This window comes from Gossypium arboreum, chromosome 11 (assembly GCF_025698485.1).
Source record: "Gossypium arboreum isolate Shixiya-1 chromosome 11, ASM2569848v2, whole genome shotgun sequence".
In the NCBI taxonomy this organism is placed as follows: Eukaryota; Viridiplantae; Streptophyta; class Magnoliopsida; order Malvales; family Malvaceae; genus Gossypium; species Gossypium arboreum.
Window position 1 is genome coordinate 17,430,284 of NC_069080.1, and position 24,305 is coordinate 17,454,588.

Sequence of the window (24,305 nt, forward strand, 5' to 3'; positions counted from 1 at the left end):
AGCCTACTGGACACGTGTTTCGCCCTGGGCCGTCTGCAGTGTACGTGGTCCTCTCTGTACCCGGGACTAACATTCTAAGTGGGCTTTAGGCCCGCTGGACACGTGTTTCACTCAGGGTTGCCTGCAGAACACATGATCTCCCTTCAGTGAGCACCTTGGGTATATGTGAATTGGGGCTGCAATCCTCACTCAGTTCGTGCGAGCTGGAACCGCGAGTTCGCCTTGCAAGCTAGATCAATGAACTCCCCTACTATCCTCTCGTGGTTCGCCTCGCACTCAATCATTTGGTGAGATCTATTTGGGTCACAGGTAGTTGACTCGGGTCTTATCTAGGACTCGGGTTGGTGATCACTGATGTATAACAATATACTTCTCCCAGAGTCTCGTATGGGATTCCCAATGATGAGAGACTAACAGAGAAGTTTAAGTTTGAAGCAAAGCAGTGGCGAACAAAATTGTAGTTGTTCAATAAGCAAGGTAGAGTCATACGAGAGCTGTTTGGCTCGGGGACTCCTCCACAAATGAGCAGCAGCCCTCTAGTCCTTCGTTGGAGGTACATCTTTTTCAATAACTATAGACATTGTTTTTTACTAAAATAAGCATAACTTAAGGATGTTTTGTAGATAATATTTGGATTAATCTAAAGCTGTTTAAAGGTTTGTTAATCAGAGTTATCACTGACTGTTTATCCAGTGAATTGAGAATAATGTTTAGATAGGGATAATGACGACTGACTATTGAGATGACGGATGAAAACAATAAATGAAATGCATTGAAATGATCATTGCCATTTTTTTTCTGTTTATAAATCATTGCAAATTATACTTTTTAATACCAAACAAATTATTTCGTCAAACTTAATTTTTGGAAAACAACTCCAAATTTTTGATGGGACAAAGCCACATTTAATTTTTCAATTTGATTAACATTTAATTTTTCAATTTGATTATTAATTTTTTTTCACGTTAGTTCAAAACTTAATAATTATTCCTAATTTAAAATTTTAAGTAACGAATATAAATTATAAAATATATTTAATATATTAAGTAAGAAATATAATTAGATTATTTAATAATATAAAATATTTATTCTATTTTTCCATAATTCTTAAACATTTAACTTTATTCTAAATAAAATCACATTTTAAATATAAATTTTAAGGTAATATAATATTAAAATAAATAAAATAAAATTGAATTAATTGAAAATATTTAATAAATAACTCTTATCTATTTATCATTTTCACATTTCTTTTATAAAATTAGATTAATTGAAAATATTCTCCTTAAATACAACTTCTACCAAACATTTTTATTTTATGTTGAATTATCCAATAAGTAAAAAAAATTACCAGCTTACCTTAATAAAAAATTAAGGTAAAATTAGTAAACTTTTCACAACTCAATAACAATTATTACCCTGTTTTCCCTTTCGGAAATACCATTTCTGTTTCTACAATTTCATTTCTCTACATTCAATTTTTTTAAAGAAAAAAAGTCCAGGAGCATACTCATCTAATATCCTTATTATATACAAGTGGTCACTTGCTTGAATTCAAAGTAGGATCCAAGTCGTTTATCCGTAGCCCGAATAGGTCCCACTAGACGATTGAGTATGACGTAAACTGTAAGAAGATAGTGAGGGGAGCTCGTGGACCCAGCTCACAAGGAGAGCTCGCATGAACCAAGAGAAGGCCAAGGGCGAAGCTAGAATAAATTTTTAGGGGGAGTCGAATAAAATTTTAGTTTTTTATAGTCTATATCTTTATAATTTTTAAAGGATTAAACCGAATTTTTATAATTTTAAGGGGACCAAAATACAATTTTACCTTTAGTAATTTAAATTTTTAAAAAAAAATTCAAAGGCCAAAATTAAAATTTTCCATTTTAGGGGGGCTAGGGCTCCTGCCAACCCCTGCATCCGCCAATGGAAAAGGCTACGGTCTTAGTTCGCATATATCAAGAAGTTCGTAGAAGGGAGACTGCATGGTCTGACAAGCAACCCAGACTGAAGCACGTGTCCAGCATGCCTGAAGTCCACTCAAAATATCAATACTAAGAAGAGTAAGGTCAAGTCATGAACAGTGCAGCCTTCCTTCTGTGAGCTCCTTGAGTATATGCGAATTGAGGCCGCGGTCTTCCCTTTGTTCGTGTAAGCTCTTCTTGAGAATTGGGTTTGCGAGCTCCCCTCGCTGTCCTCTCACGATTTGCCTCACACTCAATCGTTTGGTGGGACCAATCCAAGTCGCGGATAAACGACCCGGAACCATCTTGAGATTCATGCTAATAATTAATGATGTATAACAATCTTATATTAAAATCAGTAATTAACTAATTATTTACCCAAAATATCACACGCATCAGTAAATTCCATTAATTATTTATCACTCATTTTTTAGCCAAAATTGAAAAAATATTGATCTTCATTAATGATAAATGATAAAATCTAAATAAACAATAGATGACTTTTCAAATAGTAAATCCATTTTCTTCAAAAAAAAAAAAATTAATTAGTAATATTTAGTGTTTAATGGAAGTCACAGTGATTGCTTGAATAGAACCTGTGTTTCATCAGTAGAAAGGTCCGAAAAAGGCCAAGTTTCCCTTTGCAGCCAGCTTTAATGAATGATGTTGGTAGAGCAAAGTTTTTATAGGGAGATTCAAAATGGTGAGGAATGAGAGCCATCCATTGCACATTTAAAATGGGCAGGCCTTACCATAAAATTGAGGCCTCGAAAGAGTCTAAGAAGAAGACCATTTCAGCCCATTTTAAGTACTCGGATTGCTTTTGCTTTAGATAAAATCTCGCAACGCCAAAATTTACAGAGAATATAAGTCAGAGAGAGAATTAGCCGGAGTTAGAGAGAGTGAAACAAAATGAGTATCAGCTGCACGTTGAAGGTGGTTCCGATTGTGCTTCTGTTGGTACTTTTCGCATTAGGTAAGTTTCTTATCCAATTATATTCTTTCGGTTATTAATTATACGGTGTCATAATTTCCAGATCTAATCGATTGTTGAAACGTCTCTTGTCTTCTGATTTAATATTTTAAAAAAAATTGTAGCAGTTCAGCTTTCTTTCGTTTTAATTAATTATTGATTTTATTTTTGTACACTTCTCGAATTCCTCAGCGAATGCCAAGAAATCAGCTGATGTGACCGAGCTGCAGATCGGCGTCAAAGTATTTCTTTTCCCCTTATTTTCTGTGTCATTTCATGTTCTTTTCAATTTGATCTGTGATAAAATAAACGCTGTAAAAATTGTCTCTCATTAGCTTATATATGATATATTTTGTTTTGGGGACTTCGAAGCTTTAATTGGTTAAGTAGGAAGGAAATTAGATAGATGAAAATTGGAAGAGCAGAATTATAGAAAGATTTTTATTAATGTGATTGGTAGGAAAGATTTTGAAAATTTGAAAGAATTGCTTGATAAAGTTCAAAAACAAGGAAAAAGAAAATGAAGGTTTTGAAAAATGCATTATTTATAACTAATATGCATGCTTCTCCCATTTTCTCTCTTTTTATCATTCTAATTTGGAATAATCTGTTTTTATCCAATTTTGTTTCTTCTTACTATTTTTCTTATTAAGCATGCTTAAAATTTTTTTAGTTTTTGACTTTTTCACTCCTTCCTTCCATCTTCTTACTTTTCCACCAACCAAACACATCCTTAATTTTGAGTGGTAGTAATTTTTCTTTCTCTTATACGGACGCATATATATGTATATGTTGATTCTTCGGGGGGAGCCTTGGTTTATTTACGGTTAGCAGTATTGGTTGGTTCATGTCTGTTTATCTCTGAATAAACAGAGTAAGGTTTCTTCATGAAATCAAATGAAATGCAGAGTTGAAATAGAGTAAGGTTTTACATTTTTCCATTTCATTTGGTAACCTTAGTGCTGTTTCATAACATTGTATGCCAATTTTCAGTTGGTTCATGTTGTTATAGATTTGTATGTACAGATAATCAACTGTTATTTTTTGTTTCTAACTTCTTGGTCGGTTTAATCTTTGCTTGTGATCTTGTTAACTATTTCATTCTCACCTTTTCACAGTATAAGCCTCCATCATGTGAATTCCAGGCTCATAAAGGTGATAGAGTAAAAGTGCACTATCGGGTAATGTTCTATAGCTCCATCTCGATGTTAAGTTTTATATCATATTTCTTGACCTTTAAAATATTAATGAAGAATATTTAATTGTGCCTATTTCTCCTGCACTTTTCTTGTAAAATTTGGGTCATTCTTTACGGATTTGTTAGTAACAAACGAGGAGCTAAACATTTTTTTATATTTCTATATGTCAGATTGGTTTCAACTTTATAGCATGTTCCTTCTTTGGATTTTGGAAATAGAAGCTTGGTTTAAGCAATTTTCTGTACTTTATTATAGTAAGCGGCCATCAACTTGTACTAATTTTATGGGATATAATATATATGTATGTAGACTTATGCCAGTTTCAAATATTATTTTGCTTGTGCCATTATTAGATTTCTAATTCATTGTATAAAAGGGTGTATAAGAAGTAAAACAAAAAACAAAAAGAAGAAAAGAAAATGATTTGGTGTGAATTTTTGTGGTCAAGTACATATTGGCTTCTAAACTTTAATGGTTAGAATTAATTGTTTACTACCTAAGAGGTGTGAGTTTCTTGGTTTACATAAATTTTCATCCCTTTTTGCAGGGGAAGCTCACTGATGGAAAGGTTTTCGATTCCAGTTTTGAAAGAGGTGATCCCATTGAGTTTGAGCTTGGTAGTGGACAAGTAATCAAAGGTTAGTTGCCCTTAACAACTAATCCGGATTTTGCTATAACTCAGACAATGAGTGACTTGCTTTACTACCGGAATTTTGGTGGTTATATTGTGTGGAGTTCATTCATTGATGGCTGAAAGCGATTATGCTTTTGGCAGGATGGGACCAAGGATTGCTGGGGATGTGCGTTGGTGAGAAGCGCAAATTGAAAATACCTGCTAAGCTTGGATATGGTGAACAGGGTTCACCACCCACCATCCCAGGTAAATTTTTCATTTTTGTTCATATTCCTTTATGCTTCACAATTCCAATGTCGTAGACAGTGGTCCGTTATTTATATAATTGAAGGAATGATGTTATTATGGAAGCTCCTTTGCATATTGAATAAAATCTTTGCTTTAAGCTGCTTTGCCTGTTTGTCTATCATAGGAAACAAAATTGACGAATTTTTTATTGGCCGAACTTACCAGGTGGAGCAACGCTAATATTTGACACAGAGCTTGTTTCAGTCAATGGGAAGCCATCGAGTGGGGAGGATACAAGTGAAGATGAGCTATAGTTGCTTTGCTCATTAGCGTTAACTTTTTTTATATTTTACTACGCTTGTTTTCCATTAAAAAACGCTATTATGACGGCGTAACCTCAACAGGCCTTCTGTCTAGGATTCAGATAATATTTTTGGGGGTTTCTTTTTTTCCACAAGGAAAACTATCTGTTTGTTACGATGTTGGAGAAACGTTCTTTTTGGATGGTTCCTCCTTTGATTATTATTATATGTGGGCAGATAAGGTGAATTCAACTGTCGAATTAAAACTTGATAAAAGTTGTGCATTTCTGATATGATGACAGGCAAGCTTCAATTTCAAAGGATGAATGAAGGGTACAACTTCCACAGTTAACAAATATCACTGGGAACAATTATGACTGCATTATACATTGTCGTTAAACCAAGTTGAGTCGGTCTCTCCAAGAAAATTGAGTACCTGATTTTATCTTCTGATACAAGATAGTGTTCTGTGACAACAGATAATTACTTTAAAGCTAAATTTAGTTTTATTGGTCAAAATGAAAGTTTTGCTTAATTTAATTTGGTCTTTTACTTAATAACTAAAGATTGAACTCACATTGATTTTATCGGAAGACTTTAATGTATTTTATTGTTTCTAAAATAATTTTAAATAAAAATAATATAATAAGTTAAATTTTTATGTGTTTTATTTGGCAATATTGCTATTATAACCATCAAAGGAAGCGCGTATCTCCCAATTAATGATGGAAAGCTATTCTTAACCCTTAAATCTTTAAATTAGAAGATAATTTGAACTTTAATCATATTTAAATACACATTTTCTAAATTATTACAATCTCATTACACAAGAATAATACTAATTCAAAAACTTAATCCAGTTCAAATATGAATTGACTAATCTAATGTAAAAGAATGGTAACAGATACGCCGGAGCCGTCCGATCAAGTGTAAACCCGCGCACGAGGAACAATTCTGCCAATGCAATCTTTAATCCAGCCCCAGAGAAAAAAAAAAGAAAGAAAGAAAGAGAAATGAAATATATTTGAATTAATTAAAAAGGAGAATCTGGAAGCATCCTGACCCTTCAAAACCAATCGATCAATCACGTTTCTCGCTATACCCTTACTATGGAAGCCTCTAGAACCTACATTCACCCATAAAACCCCTTTCTTTGCGTTCATCCATTTCTTAGCTTTTGAAAGCTTCCCTGTTCACGCTCATTGTTCACTTGTCACGCACACATTAGCTCCCTATCTCTTAGCCTCTTCTATTCGAAATGGATGAGGATTTTGATATCCCGCTGGTGGAGGATGTGAATGACGACATTGATCTTCCCGGGGATGTTCCCACCTTGAAGGTAGGAGAAGAGAAGGAGATCGGAAAGCAAGGCTTGAAGAAGAAACTTGTTAAGGAAGGTGAGGGTTGGGAAAATCCTGAAACCGGCGACGAAGTTGAAGGTATATGTATCTGAATTACACTATAATAAACAAGTAAAAGCAATGAATAATTACTCTTTCTGTTTTCAAAAATGTTTTGGATTCTGATTGGTTGTTCTTGTTGGTACAGTTCATTATACGGGGACGTTGCTGGATGGAACTAAATTCGATTCAAGCCGTGATAGAGGGACTCCTTTCAAGTTTGCTCTCGGTCAAGGTAAAATAAAGTTCACCCCTTCCTCTTTTGAATATTTCTGAAATCAATTTTAATCTGATTTATATTCAATTAGATGTTGAAAATATATGTTTGATTTTAGTGTACTGCATTATTAATTAATATGAGTCTGAAGCATATGTTTTTGAGTAACACGTGCTTAAAATTTACCCAATACGTCAACATTGTTTCATTTCTTTTCCTGGAAATGCGTTTAAAATTTTGGAACTTAATGTTAAAACCATGGCGAGTTTCCGAAGTTCTACTTGTGTTCCTGCTGTTCGAGTTTCATTGTTTTTGTGCTCCGTTTGGAATGTGATAAAAAGGAATTTCCTTGAATCTTAGTGTTTTTTTGGCTTGGAGATTGGCAATACCAAAATAGGGGATTCATGGATTTATTATTTTCACTGTAATTAGATTAATTTGGTCGATAAAATTAGTTCTGTCTGTCTACTGATGATCATATTCTTGAGGTTGATCTATAGCAGGACGTCCTTTAAGTTCAAGGTGTGACGAATTTGGAAATTCGAATACTTTATTGTCAAGTCTCTGTTTAGTTTTGGACTTCAATATGGAATTTCTGCTTTCTTTTAATGTTTGCAGGACAAGTTATTAAAGGATGGGATGAAGGTATTAAGACAATGAAGAAAGGTGAAAATGCTATTTTTACCATTCCTCCTGAGCTGGCATATGGTGAATCTGGCTCACCGCCAACCATTCCTCCTAATGCGACCCTCCAATTCGATGTTGAATTGCTCTCTTGGACAAGTGTCAAGGACATTTTTAAAGACGGTGGGCTATTTAAGAAGATACTGACTGGAGGAGAGAAGTGGGAGAATCCCAAGGACCCTGATGAAGTGTTAGGTAGATATTATCAATCTGTTTGTTCTTTTAATATTTATAATAATATTATTTCTATACGAGTGGGTCTTCAGTTGAGCTAGGTTGTTTAATAATCGGTTTGTATCTTGAATCCAGTTAACTATGAAGCTAAGCTTGAGGATGGAACAGTGGTTGCAAAAGCTGATGGCAAGGAGTTCACTGTTATGGAGGGTTTGTATTGTCAATGCCCTCCCTCTTCACTTCTGTCCTAATTTTATTTTTTAGTTCCTCAATTTCTGTGGTTGTTTCTTCTTCAATGAGTAGGTCATTTCTGTCCTGCTTTGGCTAAGGCTGTTAAGACAATGAAGAAAGGGGAGAAAGTACTTCTTACAGTGAAGCCGCAATGTAAGTTATACTCCAATTTCCTGAGAAGAATGGACTTAAATAAATTTGGTTCTTGTCGTTAACCCTATTTTTCATTATAAAGATGGCTTTGGTGAGAAGGGGAAGCCAGCAGGTGGTGCTGAAGGTGCAGTGCCTCCAAATGCCACACTCCAAATCACCTTGGAGTTGGTTTCATGGAAAACTGTTTCTGAGGTCACAGATGACAAGAAGGTTATGAAGAAGATATTGAAGGAAGGAGAGGGATATGAGCGACCGAATGAGGGGGCTGTTGTCAAAGGTTGGTGTTATATTACGATAAAGAAATTTCAGTTTCCTGCATGCAATATACTAGAATCTTGTTATTCATTATTTACCGTTATAAACCTTTTTTTCCAGTGAAATTGGTTGGGAAACTGCAGGATGGTACCATCTTCTTGAAGAAAGGTCAAGATGAAGGACAAGAGTTGTTTGAGTTCAGGACAGATGAAGGTAACAGACTAACAGATGCCTCCCTCCTCTATTATTGGTCTACAGTTCAATGATTTTAGCTGAACAGCCACTGCTTAATTTTTTTGTAGAGCAAGTCATTGATGGTCTTGATAAAGCTGTGATGACTATGAAGAAGGGTGAAGTTGCACTGTTGACTATTGCGCCTGAGTACGCTTTTGGATCATCCGAGTCAAAGCAGGAGCTGGCTTCTGTACCCCCTAACTCGACTGTGTATTATGAGGTTGAGATGGTGTCATTTATCAAGGTTAGTGGATCAGTGTGCTTGTGTAAATTTTTTGGTTGCGTATCTAGTAAGATTGGTTTTGGCAATTTGCTTTTGCAGGATAAAGAATCATGGGATATGAACACCCCGGAAAAGATTGAAGCCGCAGGTAAAAAGAAGGAAGAAGGAAATGTATTGTTCAAGTCTGGAAAATATGCGAGAGCTTCTAAGAGATATGAAAAGGTTGGTAGTGTGATGGATGGGTATGTTGGCTTGTGAAAGTTGGTGTCCAATACCCTGCAATTCATTTGATGTTTGTACGTGCAGGCAGTAAAGTATATCGATTATGATTCTTCCTTCAGCGAAGAGGAGAAAAAGCAAGCCAAGGCATTGAAGGTTGCTTGCAATCTGAACAATGCTGCTTGCAAGCTGAAACTGAAGGATTACAAGCAAGCTGAGGAACTGTGCACCAAGGTTTGATTAATCTTCACAATGGTAGGTATAACATAGGGCTATATATTTTGAATAATATTAGTAACTGTTGAATGGTATGCACAAGCAGGTTTTAGAAATAGAAAGTTCGAATGTGAAAGCGTTGTATAGAAGGGCTCAAGCATACATCCATCTGGCAGATTTAGATTTGGCTGAGTTTGATGTCAAGAAAGCCCTTGAGATTGATCCTGATAATAGGTAAATTGCTGCTTTTATAAGCCTACTCAAAAACTTGAGCTGAACGGCGGCATATTGATGATGGTGATATGATTGAATGGTATGCAGGGAAATAAAGATGGAATACAAAGTATTGAAGGAGAAGATGAAGGAGTACAATAAGAAGGAAGCCAAATTCTATGGCAATATGTTTGCCAAGATGAATAAAACAGCTCCCAAAGAACCCGCACCAATGACCATAGATAGCAAAGCGTAGGTGGTGGACACGTGACGGTTTGATGCCTTGGGTGTTCGTTTTTTTTTTCCTTAAATTGTAGGGTAGCTATGTTTATGGGAACAGAGAATTTGATTTGAGTTGTAATGGATTCTTTGTGTCCAAGTACGAGGACTGTTGATGTTAAAGAATGTTCTGTTTATTCTTTTCTCTTTTTACAGAAATAATTATTTTCAACATAAGGAGGCTGCAAAGATGGGAATTTTGGGCTTCCATTTTAGTTCTGATATATTTTTGACATACAAAACGTCAAACGCAGAATAATTTAGTACTCATATTCATATGGGAAGTGTTATTTAAATTAAAAATTATTTATGAATTTATAATTAAATGAACCAAATTGTGTTGTTAATAAGCATGCCCAATCTGTAGCTAACAAGGATTATCCCTTTTCTATTCAGAAGTGCCAAAGCCACCTTTCAGTAAAAATAAGTTGGGGAATTAAAATTTAGATATGAAAATGGAAAATGCAACGAATATTATATTCCTAAAATCCTCTTATACCTCATCTTATCTAATAGTTAGATTTTATTTATTTTTTACATTTGTTGAATTTATTTTATGTATGTTACAAGAAGTTATGTTTTTATTTATGGTTGTTAAGACTTTTATTATTAAAATCATTAAAATCGATGTTTTTGTAAAGTTTGAAATTTAATATTTGGTAGTCTCTAGTGGCCTCCTAAAATAAAATTTTTTCATCAGTTATTTTATAGTTTATAAATTTTAAATTAATATACTTTGACCTCTCTCAAAAATAATAAAAATTTGATTTAATTATTTAAAAATTATAAAGAAATAAGCTATTAAAATGACTAAATTACATTTTTACTATCATAAAACTATACAATTTAATTCGACCACCTAAAAATTGATGTGCTTGTAACGTTTGAAATTTAATATTTGACCGTTTCAATTATGAAGGCCATAAATTAATTTATGAAATAAATTTACTTTAATAGAGATATAATTTCGAATAATGATGGAGTTGTATTCCAATTTAAAGCTCTCGTTAATATGAGAATTAAAAGTATTGCTTCCTCGGAGAAAATGAAAAAGTGAATCATGAGGAAAATTCAAGCTTGAACTACTAAAATAATATTTATTTGAAGTTTAGAATTTTAAAGTCTAAAAAAAGGGAGTGTAAATACATTGATGTCAATGATAATAAACAGCTTGAGACTTTAGAGGATGATGTTTCGGCATCAGAAGAAGTGAGGGTGCTACAGTGGAGTAGTTAATGAAGGTCGAAACGTAACAACTATTTTAGTGCAAGAGATTTCATTAATGACGAATAGTTTGAGTTCTTTTCTCGATTACTATATTCAGGGATCTATGATGTTAAATATTCACGATTTGCATGACGAGATATTGGTCATGACTCTATTCAAATAATCACCAATGATCGAATCATATTATTTGTAGGTGATTGTAAGTCATGGTAGGGAACAATCTTCGATAAATTTAGTCTAAGAGGAGCCCCAACCTACCTCATTTAGTTTACAAGATTTTGTTATTAGTCTTTATGCCATTTGTAAGTTATAGATTTAGTCCCTATATTCTAATTTGATCATTTTTAGTTTTATGTTTTTTTTCTTTCAAATTTTAGTTTTATTTAATCAATATTTGTTAAATTTGTGAAGTTAATTTATGCTATTCTAAAATCTTATGCGACAAAATTATCATGACACACGTGATCCCATGTCAACTTTTTATTCCACATAATACTCATAGAAAAGCCATGACATTTAGTAAATGGATTTAGAGATCATCGTTTAAGTGGGTGAAATTTTAAATTTTGAAAAGCATTGAGACTAAGGATTTGTTTAATAGTGCTTAAAAAAAGTACTTTTGGAAGAAAATTTATGCTAAACAAACTGTTTTTAGCTGAATATTTTTGCTTTTCAACTTTTGAGAAGGAGAAGATAAAATTTTTAACTTTTCCGCTTCCAAAAACACTTTTGGTGCTCAATTACTTTTTCACCCCTCCAACAACATATTACTTTCTTTTTTTTCTTGGTGTTTAATTACAGATGTGTTAAAATCATTAATTAAAATAAAAATATATTATTTAAAATAATACAAATGTCTTAATATTTAATTACAAATATTTAATGGTTATGTTTAAATATTTAAAATATAGTTTATATATTGTAATTAAATTTTATAAATAATTAATATTTATTATTTAAAATATTTAAAATTTATATTTCATATATTAAAATATTAACAAGTTATAATAAATTACTTTTTATATTCTCACTAAAATATGATAATATTAACTAATTTGAACATTATTTAAATGCATATTCGTTACTTGATAAAACTATGTCTAAAATAGATATTTTATTTATCAAATGTACTTTTAACACTATTTCTTAAACCAAATTTCTTAAAAGCACTTCTCCACGACTCTTTATTTTAATTCAAAAATTTCTTGCAAATATTGGGCTTTACTCTGGCTATGTCTAAAGTCAAAAGCCAGTATTGAAGATGGGCTTGCTTAAAAGTCCAAAGCCCATAACAATCTGAAATCTTCAAATCTTTGGATCTTTTTTGTGAAGGCTTTGGAAGATTATAGAGAAACCCCATGATTCCTACGTTTCTACATTTTTAAGTAATAAATATATTATGATTTCTACTCATTATCTTATTTATTTTTAATAAATCTTCTTAAAATTGCAAGATAATTTTCTTTTTTATTATCAAATAAATAAAAATAATAATTAGATTATGACACATTTACAATGTGTGTGAAAATTTTACATAACAAACTTAAAAATATTTTTGAATTTACAGATATCTATATCTATATATACTTGTATAATTTGGATGGTTGAGTTAGTATCACAACTCGGTAACAACTCAATCAAAGGAACTACTTAAAGCCCCTTTCGAATAAACGATTGAATATTAATATAATGGTATTTACGTCTTTTTACTGCTTTTATATGTATGTTTAAGCAAAACAAATAAAAATGTAATCTCTAAAGTTTGAAACCAAACCTAAAAAGATTTTACTAATAACCAATGTTGACTCAATGTTTCAACAAGGGTGGATAGAAGGAGACGAAAGTGGTGGAGATAGGATGGTCGGTTCACCTACGATAGATGAAGATGGTATAAGCATAAAAAATAGAGTTGGATCGTCCTAGTATGTTGCATACTTCATAACTTCATTCGTAGGTGGAATTAAGATGATCCATACTTTGACGAGTATATGGAATATTGAGATCTAGATAATCTTAATGATATAGATTTCGATGACGAACTCTGTCATGGACTAACAAATAATGATGAAGGAGTATATGTTAAATGTGGAAAAGAGAATAACTCAACAAATATGAAATGCTAGAGCAATTAAACAAAATTGAATATGATGTAATCGTTTTATCGACTACTTTCTTGAACTAATATATTGCATTTGATTATTTGATTTTAATTTTTGTTACTCGTTTAGAAATTTTTTATAATAATTAATATTTTAAAATATAAATTATGTAACCATATAATTACAATTTGTACTACCAAATATGATATAGGGAATTATGATGTAATTACACTCTGTTAGACAAACACGTCTAGGAAATTATAATTCTTTGTAATTACAAGAGAGTGTAATTAGTACCCTATAAATTATATTTTCATCTAATTACTTTGTGTTGTCCAAACAGACCCTTAGGGGGTGGGAATTGAAGTAATTACACAAGTAATTACACCTGAATCTAATTTTAAAAAATTATTTATATACAAGTTATAAAATTATATTATAGGTGTTGGTACAGTGATCCAACAAGGAGTGAGTATAGAGGTGAAGGTTGTGGTTGCTGTGGAGGCCAATTCACCCAATCGGGACAAAGAGCTAAAGGTTATGGTGAGTGGTGGAGAAGAGAATATAAAGGTTGAGGATTGAAAGAGTGTTGATAGAGTGTAGCCTAGTATTCTTGGGAGTTAATCATTTATTCATCGATCCTAAAGGTATTTATAGGCAGGGATCCCGTATAAGATGGTGTTAGTGTGTTGGATTTGTCATCTAACCATTATTACGAAGCACGTAGGAGGATGTCTTCGATGGGATGATGATGTTTATGATAGGACAAATTTTGTTATTCATTCTAGCTCTGATGGGATAAAGCAATTGAATCCACGTGATGTATGGTGGCCAACAACTTTATCTTCTCAATGAAGATTAGGCCATCCATTGCCCGAAAAGTTATCCCAGAAGGGTGAGCTTGCAAGTGACCTCCTGACTCACTTACTGTTCAAGCATCTTTTTGGCTTGCCATGTGTCCTAACGCGAATGGGGCTATAACAAAGTCTTTTTTCAAATTTAATTTATATAAGCTTCGTATAATCAAAATCTTAACTGTGAACCCAAATATTATAAAGTTGATTTTAGTTATTGAAATAGAGAAGATTTTGTCACACCATATCATGTGGTATGATACCATTTGAGAGAATGATGTTAGATACAAGCACCATAGACAGCTCACAAGCTTTTTAATTTGAGACATTCAAGGCTTCGAAATATGGTTGAGAAGACATTTTTTGTTCTAAAAAAATATTTCCCATATTAACAACATCACCTCAGTATAACATTAAAAAGCCAGGTTAGATCGTACTAGCATGTTGCATATTTATAACTTCAATTATAGGTGGAATTGAAATTATTCATACTTCGTAGAGTACATGGAAGAATGATATATTGATAATTTAATGATGCATATTCAATTGATGATGAACTGGGTCAAGGACCAACAAATTATGGTAAGAAGTATATGTTAAATATTAAAGAGGGAAAAACCCAACAATATGCACTAGAACAATTAGATAAATTTGCATATGATGTTTATTTTTCTTGTTATTTTATTAGTAATTATGTTATCAACTGCTTTTTAGACTAACATGATACATATGATGATTTAATTTTAATTTTGCTACTTGTTTAGAGATCATTTTATCATACTAATTTTTTATAATAATTAATATTTTTAAAATATAAATTATGTAACTATCAAATTATAATTTGCACTACCAAACATGACATAAGGCATTACAATGTGATTACACTATGCCAGCCAAACATATCTAAAGAATTACAATTCTTTGTAATGAAAAGAAAATATAATTACTACCCAATAATTGTTGTACAAATAAACCTTAATACTAAGTTAGTTGACAACCGGTTATTCTCTAAGGTACAAGAGAAATACGCCCTTGGGTCAATTACCTTAGTCGATTCTACTGAGAGCTATCATTTTCTTAGTCTCCTACTGAGATAAGTGGTTAGAGAGAAATTTGGATGACGGGACTTAACAATTCTAAGGAAATTGGGTTTAGGGTGTAAGTCTAGTTTGATAACAATTGAGAGTGTAAGTGTCGAGAGAGCCTCAAATGTCTATAATTTATTATGATTATTTTATCAGTTAAATTACAGGTGAAGTGGCAAATAATTTACATTCAAGTCTTCAATTGATATCAATTTTAGTTTAATATTTAAATAACTCTTATCCTTACCTTTTATAAAAAAATTAATATCTTGCCCTAAACTATATTAATTTTCCAACAAAAATACTTAAAAGAAATTTCTAACATGGTATTTAAATTGTTAAATTCGTGTCAGTTTATCTAAAAATTGGATGATGTTTAGTAAAAAAAATGTCACATGTTACGTTGTGATAAGCTGGTTTTGTATTTTGAAAAAAATATAGGGCGAATTTTGGATTGGAGCGAAAATTAACAAAGTTGAGGACGTGGCGAGAAACATGATTCACTGGACACGTCCAGATTTGGTTATACTTATACCGATACCTACATGCGTATCACGTACTGTACTTTTTTTTTTTTTCTCTTCTTCAGACATTTTTTTTAACGTTTTGTTTTAGTTAGAATTTCAATGTCATTTCAACTTCTTCTTCTTCTTTTTGTCAATTTCTTACATTAATTAGTTCATTTCCTTAACAAGTTTGTTTAAGCCTGTTATGGAGATCTTAAGCTTTTTTCTTTTTTTTTTTTTTTTTTTAAATTTTTATATGATCTTAGGGTCTCCTTGGGAGTCAAAAGAAATAAAATGAAAAAGAAAAGAGAGAAGAGGACAAAAAATACTAAAAACTTTCCACACGCATCCAAAAGGGAGAAGCTTTGAAATGCAGAAAAACGCGAGACACGGTTCCAGTTGGAGAGCATGAAATCATGCACTGGTTGGTGAATCAAATCATGGGGAACTCTACTCTTTTTCACACCCCCATTATAATTTTCTCATTAACTTACCTTTCCTAATCAAAGAAATATAATAAGACATTAATTGAATACACTGAAAATGATTCATATTAGGAATATCCAATAGTGGGAATTACTTTGTTAATGGGAGACATACCCTAATGCATCCATAATATTATGCCCTAAAATAGCAACCAATTAGGCTCCTAACAAAATACCTTGACCCTCACTCCAATCGCTTATTTCTCTCTTTTTTAAAACAAAACTAGGTGGAGAGTGTGAGTGTGAAATGGGCATTGCTTTTATCTGGACAGCACATGGAATTGGGGGATTTTGATTAAGACCATTTACCAACAAATCCCCATCCCCATCCCGTTTAAAAACTCATCTATTTCACCCTTAAACTACTGCTATTTCCTACCCCTATATTTTACAACTTAAATATATATATATATATATATATATATTTTGCATAAAAGAGACTTAACAAAAGAAAGCAAAATTAGAAACCAACATTCCCTTTTCCATTTCCACCCCCCCTGCGATAAGGATAACATGCTCGAAGGTGGCTTAAGCAAATTGTTCACTCTAAGTTTGATTCATGTGTTAAATCACACATTTATTGACTTCACAAAGCAGTCGTTAATAAGTGTATTTTTAAGATGGTAATGTTCACATAATCATTTTAAGAAATTCACTACCAATAACATATTTAATTCAACAATTAAGTTCGTAATGCAAAGTGATTTTATAAAGCACAATCCAATCTGGACACTCCACAATTTAACTAGTACACTATCCGTGACACCGATTTTCATAAAAAAGGAAAAAAGAAACTACCCATCTAAGTAGCATTTGTGTCCCTTAGCAGCCCACCAATTATTATCGTTCTAAATCCCAAACTCATCATTGATTCTTGTTATTTCCATACATATAAATTATTGAATTAATCATTTTAAAATTAACGATTTAACAACAAAGTCGTAAATTATAAAAGATTGTGAGAAATGAATATTTTGAGTTTAATAAAATTGAGAAGTAGAGAATTGTATTGTTTTTGGTAGAAATAAAATTTAGAAAAGTGGGAAGGTTGTTTTGTAGCAGCAGCTAAAAAGGTTAGAAGAGAAACCGTAGAGATGTCGCTAAATGATTGGTGTTAAATTAAGAAAAACAAAAAAATCAGTGACAAACACTGTCACATGAACATCTTCCATTGCTGTTTTATTTTATAACCGCTCTGAACATAAAGCATCTTTCTGGTAATTAAACAATGTCTAATCTCCTAACCTAATAATTGACCTTTGAATTAAAAAAAATAAACAATTTTTTTAAAAAAGTTGATTACCAATTTTAATTTTATGAGCATCTTCCCAATATATAATATACCTTAATTCCACTACAATAATTACTATTTTTAATCCTATCTTAATAAAATAAACAATACTAATTTTGATAGTAGGTGAGATAATAAAGCTCAATGATTCATTGGGTCTAGTCAGAATCTCACCAATGCCAACCTGGGATTCTTTTGATGCATTAAATATATATATATATATATATATAAAGGGTGGTTATAGCTTTTAATCTTTTAGTTATGTTTTAATTAATTAATTTTTGTGTTGTCACTATAAAAAAAAAAAAATAGAAAAAGGAAAAGAAAGAAAGTGACTCAAGGTTGTATTTTTGGTTAATCTATTAAAATTGCCAAGAATCAAGGGTTGAGCCCAGCTAAAACAACATCAATGTCATAATCACTCTAAATTAAAAATAAAAACAGAGAAAGATTTAAGCCAACAAATACAGCTGGTTAACACTTAAAAACACTAGTAAAAGATCAAATCAAGCGGATTACAAAGATCTAGCAAGGATGTGATGGTGACCCCATGCAAAAGGTTTTCAAGTGAATTCTGGGAAATCTTTGTTTTCAATTAACATTTATTATGTCTTAATTTAATAAGGTTGTGTAGAAAATGAAAGCTGCTCAATTAGCATTAATTTGATTAAAATATTGTATCTTACAAATGTTGGTGCATTTTGGCTTTAAGATCTTTTGCACCTTGAATACACAGATTTTACATTGGATAAATTTGTAAGTACAAAAAAACCCCTCCACGAAAAAGAATTAGAAGAAGATCAAATTATTTAACCAAAAACAAAAAAACCCCCTAATATTAATATTAAAATATTATAAAGGGAAAAAGAATCCTCCACTTTAAACCTAAGCATAATTGGCTAGCAGCCTAGTTATCGTAGTTGATGCAGTGGACCAGTAATAAGTTCATTTTATATACAGCAGCAATTCTCTGCTTTTGACCTTTAATCCAGGACCATGAATGGTGTTATTAGAGCTCAACTTTCATGTGAGAAACTTGATTTGACCCTGCAATTACAAGTATAAATGAATCATTAACCAATCAGTCTTAAGATAAATTGGTTTTGTTAATTCCTTGACTTACCCTGGAAGTTTTGTGAATGTAATGCCATATCTTGGCTCTGATTTTGGGCAAGCCCCATGTGAACTATGGTTTCCAGGTCACCTTCACAAAATGTTGGGTACTGAACATGTTTTAGACAAGCAAATTTAGGCGTTTAGATCTCTGAAAATGGAAAAGGATAAGGGATAAGGAACTTTGATTAGCTATGAAAATGATATTTACCTGAGGTGGTACGGTTTCAACAAACTGGTTGATTTGGGGCAAATGGGTGTTGAGTTTGGGACAGATAGCAGTATCCAGAGGGTCCACTGAGCATTGAGTCATTGTCCCATTAGACATATTGCTATGCAATGCTGGATTTTGCTGAGGTTGGTGCCCGAAAAAGGTTGATGCTGAGGAATTTATTGGGAATATTGGCTGCTGCAATGTGTTGTTTGGTTGAAATATCTGCAAACAGAAAAGGGGTATTCTCGATTGAAAGGATTGAATTTGAAACATTATGTATTCTTCATAGAACAGAAAAGAAACATTAATTTTTATTTTTATTTTTAAAAGTGTTGAAAAAACAGCTATAGACTTACATCCTTTGACATTAAACTCTCCACGTTAAAGTCCAGCCTGGTATTCACTGAAGCTAACTTCATTGAGAGGAACTGCCAATAAAATATATATATATATATATTTAACAAAAACCATGAAAACTTGTATCCCAAGAAATTGATCACCACACGTTCATCAAATAAATGTTAATAATCTACCTCAACTTGTCGTTGCAATGATTGAACATAGTTTATAATCTCGTCCAGCATTAAGGCTTTTCCAGTGACCTACAATTTTGAAACCCCAACAACCCATTATAATTAAGAATGTGAGCAATAATTTTTTCTTTGTCAGTAAATTTCCTGATTAAGAATGAATTTTATTTCAGACCTTGTTGCACCCGGGAACAAGATTTTGCAGAAGCTTCATTCTCTCACTGATTTTCTCTCTACGGACCTGATCAAAGTGACACATATTGATAGCCAATGTTAATGCAAGAACACACCCCCAGTAGATCATTGAGAACAAAATAATTTGAATTATGATTCTCACTCTTTCAGCTAAACTATGGCTGTCAGTGGCTTGACCCCTTCTTGCTCTAACATGAATATAGTCCTTGGGAGGTTCAGGAGCCTTTGTATTGTTAGCCTTATCTCCTTTGGCATCTTCCTCTGCTTTAGCAGAGCCATTTTCATTTCCATTGCTGTCTGATAACTTGCATCGCTTTTCATTTGATGCTTCGTTGGGTTCAGTCACCTGGAAATGTGGGTGATTACCGAATGTTAAAATGAAAACTTTATCTGAAAAAGGAAGTTACAGCTTACAACTCTTTAAACTCTGTACCTGTACCTTTGAAGCATTTGCGGATGGGGATGATGAAGTGTCCTTTGTTTTTGCTTTGGGAACCGCCTTTCTTTTCCTTGAATTTGAAGCTTTCAAACCAGGCTCGCCATTGGGATTTTGTTCTGAAACGGTGGATTCCTCTTGAGAATTTGCTAACTCGGATCGGTCCTGCAATGGGGTGTTCTTGTTGGTGGTGGTGCCTTGAGATACCATTGCCTTTATAGAAGGACTACTGGAAACACGCGGTAGCTTGGCATTTGCTGCCAAGGGATTGGATCTATAAGCAGCAAATTCAGTATTGTCTTTGGGTCCGAATTGAGTGGTTCGACCATTGAAACTCCTGCTTCCAAAGCAAGAGAATTTGGCTGCTCTCTCCGCAAATCCAGGATCAGCTGAGAAATCCGCCACGCTGGAATTCAGCCCCATCGCGGGAAGCTTCTCTTTAACCAAGCTATCCACCATTGTCAAGTTCAACTTAGGAGGGGAATTCAATGGGGTGCTATAACAAGAAGTGTTTGAACTGTTGTTGACATTGATGTAAGAAGCCAGCAAGGGCTGAGAATGCGGGGGGATCTCACCACCGTTGCCGATGCTCCCCAATTTCCCTATCAATTCCCTGATTATTAAGCTCTCACTGGAGACATTGCAATTGGAAGCAGCTGGGGAAGACACCATGGAACTCAAGGCCGACTCAAACTGTAGACTATAATCCGTTGGTTTTTCCCAGTTGGGGGTGGGGAAACAATCTTGAGACTGAATTTCCATGGCTGAAGACAGAGACTGCCAATCTGACATTGGCATCGATGACCCAAAGTGCAATGGCGGTGCAGGTGATTGGATTCCTGCATTAACGAAAAACTGGTTCTCCATTCAATAAGTTTATTAATTCAACCTCAAAAGCCAGACCAAAAAATGGGCAATTCTTAAAAGGAAGGGATACAAAAGAAAAAATAAAGTCCCAGTTTGATATTTTTTAACTTGGGATTCTTTATACTTGGCAAAGGCAAGTGAGTGCAATTTGAGTGGAAATGAATGAATTGTGGGATCAAAATGATTGCTTTTTTTTCATAAAAAGAGAGGGTAGTTAGAGGAAAGGTAAGCAAGAACTTAAATTTGGTGAAGAACAATAAAGCCAAGAAAATAGAGAGAGGGAAAGGGGAAGAATTGGGTTGGGCTGCAATGGAGCTATATAGATGTAAAACAAAGGTTATTGTTTGACCTTTTTTTGTTTTTTTATTTATTGTTTTCTCCCTTTCTTTATGCAATAATTAAACAATCTTTTTCCTTTTTTCTTTTCATAATAATAATTATGGGATTATTATTATATTCAAGGAATTGGACAAGTTCTTAGTGTAACTTTTAGGGTTTAGGAGATTTAATTAATTAGTGTGAAGCTTGTAGATTTTATGAAAAGGTACTAAACTATTTTTTAAATTACAATTGTATCAACAATTTTAATTCAATTTAATTATTATAAGGAAACCCAATAAATTTTTCAAATGTTAAAATATGTTTCAAGAATCTTTCTATGTCGGAATTTTTAATACCTTTAAATTTCTTCTCATAAATTCTTTGATATGATACTTTAAAATAAAAAGTTTTATTTGGCAATTGGTTGATAGTTGGTTGTGACCAACTATTTATTTAAAAGTGTTTGGTAAAATTTAATTGATAGCTGAAAGTGATATGTGTAAAATGACACATTTTATTGTTAATTAGGTATTTATTTGTTTATAAATAAATACTTTAGTCTTTATTGGCTGAAATTATTGAAATAAAACACTATTACCAAATGAATTAAAACATCTATTATGGAAATTAATTAGTGAATACTTTTTAAATTTTAAATAAACAAATTTTTAAGTTCCTTATTTGCAAACATTAACCTTGTGGAAATTGATAAATATTAATAGTGTGTCAATATAATTGTAAACTATATTCTTAGTGATAATTATCTCACACTTTGAATAAATTTGTCAAGTAGCATATTTTAATTAATATAAAGTTGTATAAGAAATCATTTTATACAAGTAAATTGAAAATAAATTAAGAGTATATAAATATCCAAGAAATAAGTACATATCCAAGCAAGTAAAAACAAATATTTAAGAAACACGACAATGTCATCTAGCTGCCATCAAACTAGTAGTGATGTCCTTACGAGCTTTTGTCATTTCATTAGTACTCATACGCTCAACTTATTGAGTGTAAATGCATTCGACATTCGAAAATGCTTCAAGAGGAATAACATTCGGATATGCATCTATGACCCTAAATGTTGGGTCAAGAACTTTACTTAATATGATGTAGTTATGTAAGCACAAATTATTCTAATTTGATCTTGAGACAAATATATTGATATTTTTATTAAAATCTTCCACCACGCCTTTAAAATGTCAAATGCCCTCTCAATATAACTTCTTAAGGATGAATGGGCTCAATTGAAAATTTTCTCGTGGCCCTCTTGGATTTGTACCATGGAACTCTGGTGGGTGGTACCTTATCTTATGATAAGGTTTCAAGTAGCCTTGTCTTTCAGGGTACCCTTGGTATGCTAAGTAATATTTAACATGACCAAATAGAGCCACAAAATTAAAAAAGCTTTATTTTAAAATTAAAATGAACATGCACAAACAAATAAGAATAAAATATTAATTAAAATGAAGAAATTTACTTGGTGGAGGTTTTGAAAAATTTAGACTTGAATTCTCAATTGTTATAAATAAGTTATTATAAGAGAAACCCAATAATTATTTTAATGTTAAAATATGTTTAAAGTCCTTATACTTTTATTGTATTTGAAAACTAATCATTCTATTTTTATTTGTAAGAGTTTACTTTTTCTATTTTCAGATTTTAAAATTTATGTTAAATTTTAACACCATTAAAACCCTTTTGTTAAATTCATTGGTATGAAATTTTAAAATATAAATGTAACCATGTAACAAAAAAAACTTTATAATAAATTGAAGTTAACAAAAAAATAATTGAACTTACATTTTAAATTTGAAAAATAAAAGAAGTAAATTATATAAAATAAAAATATATCAACTAAATCTCAATATATATATATATATAAAAATACAAAAAGTTAAATATATTTTAACCCCAATTCAATTCAAAGTAACTAATAGAATTAAATTTGAAAAAAAAGAAATCAACTTAATCAAGATTTAACTAGTTATTTAATGCCAACAATAAAAAGAAAGATGTGGAACCAAAATTGTGGAGTCAAATTGCGCAATTGTTGCAGGTCAAATCGTAATCTTGGGTGTATTTTTTACATTTATTAAAGAAAATAAGTCTTCCATGTACAAATGATTAATCTTTGGGTTAGATGCATGGTACGGGTCTTTTCACGTATCCAAAATTATGGAATTCAAGACTTTTTCAAATTAGGGTTTGATTGATGGAATATAAATATCTAATAAAAAATTAGTTGGGTTTTATAATTTATAATTTTAAATCAATGTTTGAGTTTTATATTTAAAATTAAAATGAAACCAAAATAGGTTCTATATCCATCTCACTATAAAACTAAAACTTGATGATAAAATATTGGAGATAAACTTGATGAATCCGTTGGATTTCCATGAATTTGATTCAAATAAAGCCTAGACCTCACACCAATTATTGATGAATGTGTGAGAAAATTTTGAATTTTTTCTCTCAAATTTTCATCTTTATATTTACTTTAATTCAATAATACTGTTAAATTTTCTGATTAAATTGTTCATCTCAACTTCCTTATTTTCACAAACCAAAATCCAATGGTTTTAATGAAGTGAAGAATTGAGTTCAAGTTCATGTTTTGGGTTTATTTTATTAACTGGGTTTAATTCTTTTATAACATATTATTAATCAATTTAATTTTGGATTTTTTCTGAAAATTATTTAATTTATATGTAAATAATTAACAAAAATGGGTTGTTCAAGTTGATGCCCTTATAAGAATTTAATTAAGTTTTCATTTTTTTATAAAGAAGAAAATAGTTGAGAAATTTTAAGAAAGATGAAATAAGCAAAGAAAATGGAAATGTATTAAATAAAGTGTTGAAAAAAATGGGAAAGGGTATTAATAAGAGACAGAGGAGGTGGGATGGCACAGTAGGTATCATCATTTTGCAGGTTAACCTAAGTTTGAAAAGAAATAAAATTTAAAAAAAGTTGGGCACCGCAATGTGATACAAGTAGAACGCCCAATTCTTACACGCATGAATCCCCCCTTGGCCTTACCTATTGCCATTGATATGCTGTTCCCTCTAATGCCTCATTAATTCATTATGCCTTTACCTCCAAACTTGTTTTTTGACTTGATTTTTTTTTTTTTTTAATTTCAATCTTAAGTTGTTGTTTCTGCCTTTGTTTTTCAATTCTTTGATTCATATGTATTTACAGTAAAATTTTAATTTGTAAGTGTAAAATATTATCAAACTTCATTTTAACAATGTTATTCATAATTTTTCTCTAACATT

The 24,305-nt window shown here is 31.8% G+C and overlaps 3 protein-coding genes across 4 annotated transcripts; 2 read left to right on the forward strand and 1 right to left on the reverse strand.

Annotated features, from left to right (window-relative positions):
• The first annotated feature begins 2,555 nt into the window (after positions 1-2,555).
• Positions 2,556-5,576, forward strand: LOC108470727 (peptidyl-prolyl cis-trans isomerase FKBP15-1). Its single transcript, XM_017772166.2, has 6 exons — positions 2,556-2,940; positions 3,130-3,179; positions 4,056-4,118; positions 4,684-4,774; positions 4,912-5,016; positions 5,224-5,576. Exons 1-6 carry the CDS (start codon positions 2,877-2,879, stop codon positions 5,310-5,312), a joined length of 462 nt encoding a protein of 153 aa, XP_017627655.1. The 5' UTR covers positions 2,556-2,876; the 3' UTR covers positions 5,313-5,576.
• Positions 5,577-6,126: 550 nt separating this feature from the next.
• On the forward strand, positions 6,127-9,975 carry LOC108473876 (peptidyl-prolyl cis-trans isomerase FKBP62). The gene is made up of 12 exons (XM_017775674.2): positions 6,127-6,739; positions 6,849-6,935; positions 7,536-7,796; positions 7,911-7,985; positions 8,079-8,159; positions 8,242-8,436; positions 8,535-8,627; positions 8,717-8,892; positions 8,971-9,093; positions 9,178-9,324; positions 9,413-9,540; positions 9,628-9,975. Exons 1-12 carry the CDS (start codon positions 6,559-6,561, stop codon positions 9,773-9,775), a joined length of 1,695 nt encoding a protein of 564 aa, XP_017631163.1. The 5' UTR covers positions 6,127-6,558; the 3' UTR covers positions 9,776-9,975.
• A 7,996-nt stretch (positions 9,976-17,971) lies between these two features.
• LOC108471255 (transcription factor bHLH62) lies at positions 17,972-21,043 on the reverse strand. Of its 2 annotated transcripts, none has more exons than XM_017772885.2 (8): positions 19,837-21,043; positions 19,540-19,743; positions 19,378-19,443; positions 19,206-19,274; positions 19,029-19,100; positions 18,670-18,894; positions 18,469-18,568; positions 17,972-18,392 (listed from the first exon to the last, which is right to left on the reverse strand). In XM_017772885.2, the coding sequence occupies exons 1-8, from the start codon at positions 20,698-20,700 to the stop codon at positions 18,355-18,357; spliced, it is 1,638 nt and encodes a 545-aa protein (XP_017628374.1). In that variant the 5' UTR covers positions 20,701-21,043; the 3' UTR covers positions 17,972-18,354. The 2 variants fall into 2 exon arrangements, with proteins under 2 accessions (XP_017628374.1, XP_017628375.1); XM_017772886.2 differs by having other exon boundaries at positions 19,831-21,043.
• Positions 21,044-24,305: the final 3,262 nt, after the last annotated feature.

What these genes read in the sequence shown, in the direction of transcription:
- LOC108470727 (XM_017772166.2), top strand. Translation starts at nt 2,877, where the DNA reads ATGAGTATCAGCTGCACGTTGAAGGTGGTTCCGATTGTGCTTCTGTTG. An exon ending in GTTGGTACTTTTCGCATTAG is followed by an intron (nt 2,941 to 3,129) that starts GTAAGTTTCTTA and finishes CGAATTCCTCAG; the next exon opens with CGAATGCCAAGAAATCAGCT. An exon ending in TTCACCACCCACCATCCCAG is followed by an intron (nt 5,017 to 5,223) that starts GTAAATTTTTCA and finishes CGAACTTACCAG; the next exon opens with GTGGAGCAACGCTAATATTT.
- LOC108473876 (XM_017775674.2), top strand. Translation starts at nt 6,559, where the DNA reads ATGGATGAGGATTTTGATATCCCGCTGGTGGAGGATGTGAATGACGAC. An exon ending in CTGAGGAACTGTGCACCAAG is followed by an intron (nt 9,325 to 9,412) that starts GTTTGATTAATC and finishes ATGCACAAGCAG; the next exon opens with GTTTTAGAAATAGAAAGTTC. An exon ending in GAGATTGATCCTGATAATAG is followed by an intron (nt 9,541 to 9,627) that starts GTAAATTGCTGC and finishes AATGGTATGCAG; the next exon opens with GGAAATAAAGATGGAATACA.
- LOC108471255 (XM_017772886.2), bottom strand. Translation starts at nt 20,700, where the DNA reads ATGGAGAACCAGTTTTTCGTTAATGCAGGAATCCAATCACCTGCACCG. An exon ending in CAAATGCTTCAAAGGTACAG is followed by an intron (nt 19,744 to 19,830) that starts GTACAGAGTTTA and finishes CCACATTTCCAG; the next exon opens with GTGACTGAACCCAACGAAGC. An exon ending in CATTGCAACGACAAGTTGAG is followed by an intron (nt 19,101 to 19,205) that starts GTAGATTATTAA and finishes TTTTATTGGCAG; the next exon opens with TTCCTCTCAATGAAGTTAGC.